Below are 10,741 nucleotides of genomic sequence, written 5' to 3'. Positions count from 1 at the left end.
ATCTAGCTAGGTTTGTCAACAAGTATGAATAATTAATTAATTATCGAATCCAAAAATCTACACTAAAAATGTATTTCAATTATTAGAAATTTGATTAAATATGAATAGAATTAAGTTATTAATTAGTAGAATTGGATGGAAATCGGCGTAATGGGTTTAATAGCGTGAATAATAGGGTAGGAAATTAAATAAGCAGATACGGAGGCTAGGCTAGGCTCGGTGGGGTATTAATTAATTAATTAAAGATGGAACTAATTAAGACTAAGAGGTTATTATTATAATGATGTTTTGTAATTTGTAGGAATAATTAATAAAAAAAAAAATAAATAAATAAAAAAAAAAAAAAAAATGAATAATAGCCGACTAGCCGAGCCGATGGATGGGTTTAAAAAGGCCCCCACCAAGTCACCAACCAATCTTAATCTCTCTTCTCCCCTCTTCTCCCCCTCCCCCTTCACTCCACAGAGCTTATTGCTTGCTCTCTCTCTCTCTCTCTCTCTCTCTCTCACGCCTTCAGATATATATATATATATATATATATAGAAAACGAGGGAGAGCGAGAGCGAGAAGATAATTAATTGTCTTTCAAATTGATAAATGGAATTAGAAACCCACCTTGAGACTAAGAGATCTACCTCGAGGTTCCGACGAGTATGTGTCTTTTGTGGAAGTAGCTCTGGCAAGAAACCCACCTATCAGACTGCTGCTATCCAACTTGGCCATGAACTAGTAATTCATTCATTCATTCATTCAGTCATTCATCAGATTATTAATTAATTGCTTCTATTTCAATTTCAACACCTTTTCTTTCTCTCTCTTTGCTAAATTTGGAGTACCACATCACATATTTGGAAAGATTTTGTTTTCTTTTTTAAGATGAGAGAGAGAGAAGAGAAGAGAGATTGATTTGACAAGATATGCCTGCCCTTCCATGTTACAAGCTCAGCTGAGCTAATGATTGTCTTTTTTACTTTTACATATACTTATATCTAATAAATGGATGCAAGTGTAACTCGATAACCATTTCTTCTAATTTTTCTAAAAACCATTTCTTTTTCTTCTTTTATATTTTTATGATATGATATTTCAAGGTTGAGAGGAACATAGACCTGGTGTACGGTGGAGGCAGTGTTGGGCTCATGGGCCTTGTTTCAAAGGCGGTCTACAGTGGTGGCCGCCATGTCTTAGGGTCTCTCTCTCTCTCACACACACACACACACACACACCCTTTGAAACAAATTAACAAGTTGGATAAATTTCTAATAATTAAATACATTTTTTTTTCTTTGAAATTTACAGGGTTGTTCCAAGGGCTATTATGCCAAGAGAGGCGAGTTATCTTTTTCCAAATTTCATTACCTTTTCCCTTTTATAATATCATTAATTGATCCTTAAAAATAAAACTACAATTACTATTGCCTCCTTTTTGTAACTATATGTCCACATCTTCATTCCTAGTGGATATTCAATTTCCCTTTAAAATAAAAGGAAAGGATAATAAAGGTTCCAGCATTTTAATAAGTTAATATGATTATATATGCATTGTAGATAATTGGAGAGACAGTAGGAGAGGTAAAATCTGTTTCTGGTATGCACCAAAGGAAGGCTGAGATGGCGAGGCAAGCAGATGCATTTATTGCATTGCCTGGTAAGTGCTAACTGTTAAAAATTTGGAAAGTTTTAATGAAACTGAAATTTGGATAATATGAACAATTTTGGGGGTACACAATTACACAAATGGAATTGGTAAGATAGAAAATTAAAATGCATCAGCTTCTTTGTCTGCTGTAAATAGTACAAACAAGCTTGTCAGGATGTACTACTAATACTAAACAGAGTAAAGGGGCCACCATTTGATGTACTCTTGCTCACACTTTCTCATGGTTCCTTCTATTCTGCAATTTTATTAAATAATTTAATAATTTAGTCTATTCCTACCATGCTTGATTTTAGTGAAAAATAAAATAAGAATTAGATTTCCAAGGACATATTTAGAAATCAATTTTTATATGGTCTCATTCCCTTGACTAGGGTACCTCACCTTGAATGAGACACAATCCAATCATTGGCAATACATATATGATATATATATTATAGCTAATCTAGGTTTACTTTTCCTTCAAAATCATGTGACTCAACAGGAGTGCTTGTGATGGTAGGACTAAAAGATAAAAAAAATTGCATTTTTGCATTTTTTTTTCTGACCCACTTAACCTCAAATGTGCTAAGTTTAATTTAAATGAGTAATTTATTATTATATCAATATTCAGGTGGTTATGGTACTTTGGAAGAGTTGCTTGAGGTCATCACCTGGGCTCAACTTGGAATCCATGACAAACCGGTAATTTCAATTCACATTTCTATCACAATGGGCCCCATAAAATATTCAATTTTCTTTGTGCGCTCCATGTCCTTTTCTTTTGTTTGTTTATCTTCTTGGTCATTTAAAAATTACAACACTAAGATGATAAGAAACTCAGATTTTCTTTTCTGGAACTAGCATAGGAAGGGGGTAAATGATTAGTGTTGGAAAACAATAAACTTAGAAAGGTATCTTTTAGGGTATGAACATAATTTTCGCCTTTCTGATTCAGAGAATCAAAGTGGTTTTTTCTCTCCCTATATATATCCTTCTCCAATTAACAACACTCAACTGGTAGCATAAAGTAACCAATTAACAAACAAATGGACCAAATTGTCACTATCTATAAACCAAGAATGCTATTGCTTATTGGTAGTTAATTAACAACTGCAAGTGCATATAATTCACTAACTTTTTCTTCACATCTATACTTTCTTAAACATGTTGTGTTATTGTGTATGCTTATATGAGGTTAGGTGGGTTTGTTGAATGTTGATGGTTACTACAACTCTCTCCTCTCCTTCATTGACAAAGCTGTTGATGAAGGCTTTATTATGCCATCTGCTCGTCACATTATTGTCTCTGCTCAGACTGCACATGAGCTTCTATCTAAACTGGAGGTAAATAGAAAAATTACCACAACTCCCCTGTATTTGACTTATTACCCTGACATTGGTAAATTCGTAAAAGATTAGCCAAATTGTCCTAACCTTAAAGAAGTAAGCTTGCTATTTCAAAAGGCAATATATAACTTGTTAACAATTAATATTCCAAGTAAGGGCTATTGGAGAAACCTGACCAAATAATTATTGGAATATCTAGAATCTGTTCTTGTGGAATATTCCTATGCAGATTCCAACTGATATGATATTCAAATTGTTCTCTATATTCTAATGCCTTTGGATGAGATAAGTTAGAGCATACATGTACTTGCTTGAACTAACCAATGTATTCATACTTTGCTAAGCCTTTAAAATTCAGACAGTTGAGTGGATATTTGATGAAACATAAAAGTAGTCAATTTTTTAATGTCTACTTAGCTTTGGTGTATGTCTGAGGTTTCACATTTCTCTAAGACTGCAAATAATTAAGTATCCCTGCTTTTGTACTTGCTTTGGTGCACCCAATTTGTTGTAGTCTGGTTCATAAAATATTCCCCACCTTTTATTTAGGTGGTCCATAGTATCTCTCTGTCCTTGTATGGGAAAATTTTATGTGAAGGTTTATCTAGTAGAGATGAAATTTCCACCTCTAATTTTGTGGAAATGTTTTAATTATAGGAGTATGAGGCCATGGAAAATGGGGAAGAACAGAAACTGAGCTGGGGCATGGATCAATTGCAACAAACGAACGGGCTCTCATCCAACTTAGAAATATCCCGTTGACCTACTGTCAGATATTATTATTTGTACATATTCTGTTAAAGATGTTTGTATAATCTCACATTTTAGTAGTGGATTAAGTTATTAACCAACACATGCACTTGATTAAGGTTTCCTTTTGTTTTCTACAATTACAATTTTCTGTTATGTTTAAGGTATCCTTTGGAGTGCTGTAAGAATACCAGCATCTGCATATTTCCAAATTACAATTTTGGTCCTTGGAACTTGCTATATTTTGCATGTTTGTGGGTATTTCAAGCAATATTCATCCTTTTTTATGCGCTGTGTTAAGCATGTGCACAACAGTAGCTTGATACTCGTATCAGATTTATATGTTTGTGATAAAAAGAAGATTCCTTTTGCCTTTCAAAATTTTTGGAGAAATCTCTAATGTCATTGTTTGCCTTTCAAAAAAGCATAAAAGTATGGCAACTTTTACTTTCTCTTCCTTTTTTTTTTGCTTGGGTTGTTGGTTGGTGCAATGGTGGTGGTGACGTGGAGCTTGGGGCCCACAATGACTTGTCCCATTCAGAATTCTTTTTATGTGGGGACTATTGACTTTTTCTGACCAGGCTTAACTCTGCTGACGTGTAAAAGTATAGATTTCTTGTTGTACTTTTCTCTTCATTTTCTGTCGGTAATTTTTTTCTTGAAGTTCGAAAAATAAAATTGTACTCTATTTTTGGTAGGCGGTAAATCAACTGAGTTTGAGCGAGTTGTCCCCCAATTTATATTTAGCTTATTTAATAAATGAACGAGTCAACTCAAGTTAGATTGATAATAACGAGTTGTAGAGTTAATTCGAATTTAGCTCATTATTAATTCAAATTGACTCGCAACTCGTTTAATAACTCGTTTAACCGGTCAAGTTCTTAGATATTGGTATATACTAGTATATGTTTATCTATACACAAATAATTGAAATGACTTAGTAATAGTTTATCTAAATACAAAAAATTTAACATATAGATAATAGATCAACTCAAAGCAAACAACAACTTAGAGTCCAATAATTTTCATACAACAATTTAGTACATAAGCACCAGCAAACTCATGTTATGTAACTTGAATTATAAATGAGCGAGTTGGGCTATGCTCAAACTCAACTCATTTATTAAACGAGTCAATCAACTCGAGTTGAAACTGACTCGAGTTGTAAATGAGCAAGTTACAACGAGCCATTAACGAGCGAGTTATGAGCGAGTTGTGAGTTCAAGCAATTTTGTACAGCCATACTTTCTGGGATGGCCAAAAAATTCGTAGTTCGTAATTTGATTTGAGTTTGATTTGAGTTTAGTTCAATTCAAAATTAGTTCGTTTTGAAACAAATAAAACCTAGTTCGGTTTGAATCTTATTCAAATCAAACTCAAACTGGGTATAATTCGTTTGAAATTGATTCGCGAACTATTTAGATTGAAATCTCAAATAATACAACTAATGGATTCAATCATTAATTTTAATAATGCAGGAACCAAACTTATATCGCAGCTCAAAATTATTAATATAATGGTAACTTATAATAAAAAAACAATGAAATAAGTTTCATTTGACTAGGTCTATGACGTGATTTTAATCAATCCAACAGCATAAAAGGTAAGAAAATCTTGAACTAGCCCATAATTCATTAGTGTGAATTCGTGAAAGGTAAAAAGAAACTGTGAATTTTGTCCCGCGAGAAGAAAACTAATGCATAAACTACCGGTATAACTAGTGTTGCCAAAAAAAATTGTAGTTCATAATTCAATTGACTTTGATTCAAAAAATATTTAGTTTGCAATTAATTCGATTCAAAACAAATCAAATCCAATTTAGTTCAAATCTTATTCAAACTCAAATTAGAGTAAGTTCGATTCGGTTTGATTCGTTGCCACCCCTACTCTCTTCCCTTAAAATGACCATTTCTTTCCGTTTTGATTTTTTTGTTATGGTGTTTTTCTAGGAATGCATATCCTCTGCATTAACTTAAAAGAAATTTTTTGAGTTAATGAATCTCAAACGGAGCCAATCCCTGCTTATAATTTAGGGGACCCTTTAATATTAGTGTAGATCTATTCCGCACGAATCTTAAAACAAATCGGATAGTCGAGATTTATTAACTCAAAAGATTATTTTTGAGTTAACGCAGAGGATACGAATTCGTTTTACTAGTGCCTCCTTAGTCCTTGCAATGACGATTTCTCCCTACTGATTAATACAATTTATTTCTGATTTAACCATATTATTTTTAGCCACCTATTACAACTTCCAAGTACAGCGTTGCTGGCTTCATCCGTTGCAACACAATATTTTCCAAATTTGTATTATCTTTGTGTGAACAGTAAGTTGCTTATGCAAAAAATGTAGCTGTCTCAAAAAAAGGGAGAATGGCTAAATTAAATTAATCAAATTGAATGGTAAGTAGGGTACAAATGGACCAAAGATGAATTGCTACTTTCATGTAAGTGGTAAAGTGGACGTGCCAATAGGGAAAAACAACCTTTGTTGACACGTGTGAGAAATAAACGCATGAGCTATTTGTTTATGTTTTTTTTCTAGTACTAGGCGTCTGGTACTGGACTACTGTCTACTGGTATGCTTTACAATTACATATGCACTTGTGCAAGTGGATTCGCCTTTTGAGTCTTTGACGTGTCGCTGTGTCAGAGACAGGGATAAAGTTGATATTAGTAAAAGAAAAGTTATGCACCTACATTGTCCTAGTCTAATTTCCATGCCATTAAATGGAAAAAAGTGCAGTGAACTGTGCATCTGGAATTTTGATTAAATATGATTTCTTATGATTAAAATCGAGGAGCAGGAGATGAGTCTGAGCTTGAGCCTGAGCCTGAGCCTGAGGCCAAGAAAATTATAATGCAACGTTACGCAACCACTGTCAGTCACAAAAACTGCAAACTGCAAGGTAAGATGGTGAGAGAAATTGTTAGTCCAACAGTACGTAGTTAATAAGCCAACTGGGACAATACAAGTTATTTTGGACCTCGATCATCACACCAGGTAGAAAAGTTAAATTGTGCTACCACTAGCCTCATGGCCTCCCTTTTCAATATATTACATCAATGGACTCTAATCTCATAAATTGCAATTACCAATACTGAAGCAGGTAGAGGATATGGTTTCACTGCACTGAAGCACAATAGAACAGAATACTGTAGGACTGTCAATGCTAATCAGAAAAAAAAAAAAATTACTAAATACAATTACAAGACCTTAGTCTAATAATCCCAGCAAACACTACCTTTCTTAATATCTGTAAAAATGTTACACTATTCTCTTCACATTCAAAAATACGTACATAAGGTGCTACAGCTCATTAATAGACATCAAAATGGAATGATGAAGCTTCAATCACTAAAACTTGAATGAACCACAACAATAAATAAAAGAAATCTCCACATTGTCAACCGTGAAAGACAACACTCTCAACTAATACAAGCACCAACCCTCAACCCACAACAAGCTATAATTTATCTTCAAGAAAAAAATATATATGAGAAAAATGCATCTTTATAGCACACTTCCAGGGTTAACCCCTCCATCTCTCATAGTTTTGCACCTGAAACAGAGGAAAAGCACAGTTTAGCTACAAGTTAGGTCAATTTTACAAGCATTACATGGTACATACTATAATGAGAATATGGCACATATCTCAGATGAGTATCAGCAAGCAATAGCAGAAACCAATCAGTTATAAAAATAACAAAACTTCACTATAAATAAGAGGTGCAAAATGCGAGTTGCAATAAAACAAAGCACATGGGTACCTATTGCAATGGGTTCTTGAGGCATAGTTATGATTGTTACAGTTACTACACATCCAGTCCCCATCACGCCATTGCTTTGCTCTGCAAGAAAAATCATAAACTTTATCATTTCATGCATAAGATATTCTGTATTTATAACCTTGCAAAAAATAAACCTCTCATTAGTTATGCTATGCTTCTATAACATTAAATAACACAGAATATAATGGTTGTGTTTCTCAAGAACATAACACTGGGCACAGAGAGAGCATATCAAGAAGGTACAATTTGGGTTTTGAGTTACTAAAATACTGTAATATTCTTATTACATAGAATGATTTTTGCGCGTATCCAGAACAAATACTGGTCTGCATAAAGTAATTTGAGGGCATACAATCAGAAATGGATTTTCCCGGGTGAACATAGGCCAAAGAATGTATTATCTTATATTTCAAGTCTTTTTCTATATACAACTCTAACTTGGACTTCACGACAAACACACAAAAAAAAAAAAAGATGAACAGACAAAAGTTACCCTTTTCCGATGAGAGCTGGAATGCTAATCTGCATGGGTGGCAAAATGGCAGAATTCCCATTACCAAACAATTCATGAACATTTGACTTTTGACCAAATATGAAATTCAAAATAGAAGATGGTTAAAAATCATCACAACAAGAAAATTAAAATATATATATATATATATATATAGAGTTAGGCTGGGGTGCTATGGATAGCATAGTGGCCTCTATGCTACGGCTCAATATTCGAGTTTTCAAAATCCAAATGGTCGATCCGAACCGTTCATCTTATTCTCCATATTAATATCTGCTTGGAGACCAAATTTTATAATTTCCTGAATTTTTTTACTATTTATTAAGCCACTTTGAAAATCGCTAATCCAACGGTTTTACTGTTTTGTGCAGCCACCGTTGGATCAACAATTTTGTAAAATACTTAATAAATAGTAAAAAAATTCAGAAAAATGTAAAATTTGGTCTCCAAGCAGATATTAATATGGAGAATAAGATGAACGGTTCGGATCGACCGTTTGGATTTTGAAAACTCGAATATTGAGCCGTAGCATAGAGGCCACTATGCTATCCATAGCACCCCAGCCTAACTCTATATATATATATATATATATATATATATATATATAATCCCGGTATCAGAATTTTACTTGAACACATTGAGATTTAAATACCTGACCAGCATTAAGCCTCTTGCTTTCCCAGCCATTCGCAAAGTCATCAGATGCCAACCGCTTAATACCTAGTGCTGAAATAAAACAAGAAACATATATATATTTCTCTAATCATATCCCTTTCAGCACAGGCACAGATCTATACCAGTAAGGCTGTAACAAGTCAGGTATGAGTAAATAGGCATTTTGATCTTAATGCAAAATTCCATCTATAGCAGGGAATATCAATATGAAAGGAAAGCTGAATTTTTAATAAAAAGAAAAAACAAAACATCTTACTTGAGGAAGCCTCCGAAACTGAAGATGTAAGCGTTGTGGAAGGCACGCCAGATGACATAGGTGCATTGCACTTCTTGCACTGATGGACAAAATGTCAAAAAGGTCACTTTACTTGGAAAAGCGATAATATAATAAGAGCAAAATACAAAAAGATGAAAAAGTGTAAACCTGATCACGAGACGAGTAGTTGTGAAACCCACAAATACACATCCAATCCCCACTTCTCCAATCCTTGGGAATTCCTAAAAACTGGCCTGAACCCGTTCCACCAAATCCCCAATTATTGCTGCCCGGGTTAGCACTTGTGGGGGAATGCAATCCGTAACTGCCAGCCTGGGCCCCATACATCCAGCCTAGACCAGCTGACATTGCGGCAGACTGCATATGTGATCCGCTAGGTGACCCGAGACCTGTTTTGAGACCCTGTTGCTGGCGAGAGAGGTAGTGGGCATAGGTTGGGAGGAGTGACATGCCAGGCAAGGCTAGGGCTGGTACAGCTGCCTCTTCTCTTGAGAGGTTACATTTCTTACAACTTGTTCTGGAGGCATAATTGTTGTTACTACAACCTAAAATTTTATATTTTTATAAGTGATTCACCAAGAGAAAAAAAAATAAGAACAAAACAGAAATGGCTGAGTTTGTTTTCAATATCATAGAAATAAGGTACAAACTTCCAAAGAAACTGGGTAAAGGGATCACATGAAGAGCTGGGATCCGTTGACAATGGGTTAATTAACATTAAAAGTAAATTATACTTTTAAAAATTCGGCAGCAGGAATGTAATCTATGCATATCAAACACATGAAAAATGATCAAATATGATACAAGTTTCACCGTTCATCAGATGACTTAAAATTTGCAATTGTCCATATTTAAAGGCATTTGATGGAATATCAAATGAAATTCAAATTACATAAAAGTTGATACACAACGAATCTGTAAGAGAAGAAACTCTTCATGCTTACAATTGGATTGCAACCATAATAGAAATCACATATTTTGGTACAGGTAACAGTGTATGCTAGTTGGTAGGAAGTTGAAGTAAACCTTTTGGGTATTCTTGATTATGATTTTTCATTATGTTGATTTGTTAGTGTAGTCGGGTTCACAAAAGAAAACTTAGGAGCAGAAAAGAAGTAAGCACATCAGCAGGTGGAGGTGTAGCGAAGTGAATTTGAGTTGAAAAGATTTGTGCTGAATTGAGGTATGAAATTGACTTGAGCAAGTACATTGGGGGATTAAGCAAATAGCAAGAAAAAGAAATAAGGCGTGCGTACCGGAGCAGATCCAATCGCCGATTCGGGGCAACCACTTGGAATCTCGAGGGGTCTTAGTATCGACTAAAAGTCGCGGTTGTTTGCATCGATTACAAAGCGATCGAAAAGCGTAGTTGCGGTTGCCACAGCCGCCACACTCCCAATCCCCTTCCCTCCCTTCCCCTCCCATGTCTCTCTGCGGTGTTCGTGGTAGGGGTTTCGTTTCGTTTCGTGGGCTTCTTTTGTCTTCTCGGAGATGAGATGAGATGAGATGAGATGAGATGAGATAAATAATAAATAAATTGGTATAATTTTAGAAGAGGGAAGGGGAAGGGGAAGGGGAAGGAGAAGGGGAAGGGGAAGATGGCATATTCGGTCGCGGATCCTTGTTAACACTTAACAATCAATAACAAAGAGGGTTTTAGTCTACAATTCTACATGTCGTTCCTACCTTTTCTCTTTGGGCCCTTGTAACTTTAGAAATTTAAAATATAATTGGAAGGCCTATTTTTCAAT

At 34.7% G+C, this 10,741-nt stretch overlaps 2 protein-coding genes across 3 annotated transcripts; one reads left to right on the top strand and one right to left on the bottom strand.

Moving 5' to 3' along the window:
* Window positions 1-480: 480 nt before the first annotated feature.
* Window positions 481-3,875, top strand: LOC144561591 (cytokinin riboside 5'-monophosphate phosphoribohydrolase LOG1-like). The gene is made up of 7 exons (XM_078310600.1): window positions 481-729; window positions 1,092-1,189; window positions 1,300-1,330; window positions 1,549-1,648; window positions 2,271-2,341; window positions 2,839-2,982; window positions 3,643-3,875. The coding sequence occupies exons 1-7, from the start codon at window positions 598-600 to the stop codon at window positions 3,745-3,747; spliced, it is 681 nt and encodes a 226-aa protein (XP_078166726.1). The 5' UTR covers window positions 481-597; the 3' UTR covers window positions 3,748-3,875.
* A 3,086-nt stretch (window positions 3,876-6,961) lies between these two features.
* On the bottom strand, window positions 6,962-10,478 carry LOC144562073 (zinc finger (Ran-binding) family protein). Of its 2 annotated transcripts, none has more exons than XM_078311207.1 (7): window positions 10,247-10,478; window positions 9,138-9,535; window positions 8,970-9,048; window positions 8,691-8,764; window positions 8,021-8,106; window positions 7,507-7,587; window positions 6,962-7,298 (listed from the first exon to the last, which is right to left on the bottom strand). In XM_078311207.1, the coding sequence occupies exons 1-7, from the start codon at window positions 10,413-10,415 to the stop codon at window positions 7,250-7,252; spliced, it is 936 nt and encodes a 311-aa protein (XP_078167333.1). In that variant the 5' UTR covers window positions 10,416-10,478; the 3' UTR covers window positions 6,962-7,249. The 2 variants fall into 2 exon arrangements, with proteins under 2 accessions (XP_078167333.1, XP_078167334.1); XM_078311208.1 differs by having other exon boundaries at window positions 8,021-8,049.
* Between the last annotated feature and the right edge of the window lie 263 nt (window positions 10,479-10,741).

The sequence above is a fragment of the Carex rostrata genome, chromosome 11, assembly GCF_964058835.1.
Source record: "Carex rostrata chromosome 11, lpCarRost1.2, whole genome shotgun sequence".
Lineage (NCBI taxonomy): Eukaryota > Viridiplantae > Streptophyta > Magnoliopsida > Poales > Cyperaceae > Carex > Carex rostrata.
Note: the sequence above shows the minus strand (reverse complement) of the source record. Positions and strands in the feature narration are given on the sequence as shown.

Coding starts and splice junctions, on each gene's coding strand:
- LOC144561591 (XM_078310600.1), top strand. CDS start 598: ATGGAATTAGAAACCCACCTTGAGACTAAGAGATCTACCTCGAGGTTC. Junction 730..1,091: donor TCCAACTTGGCCATGAACTA/GTAATTCATTCA, acceptor TGATATTTCAAG/GTTGAGAGGAACATAGACCT. Junction 1,331..1,548: donor GGGCTATTATGCCAAGAGAG/GCGAGTTATCTT, acceptor TATGCATTGTAG/ATAATTGGAGAGACAGTAGG.
- LOC144562073 (XM_078311207.1), bottom strand. CDS start 10,415: ATGGGAGGGGAAGGGAGGGAAGGGGATTGGGAGTGTGGCGGCTGTGGC. Junction 9,049..9,137: donor ACTACTCGTCTCGTGATCAG/GTTTACACTTTT, acceptor TTTGTCCATCAG/TGCAAGAAGTGCAATGCACC. Junction 7,299..7,506: donor TCAAGAACCCATTGCAATAG/GTACCCATGTGC, acceptor CCTCTGTTTCAG/GTGCAAAACTATGAGAGATG.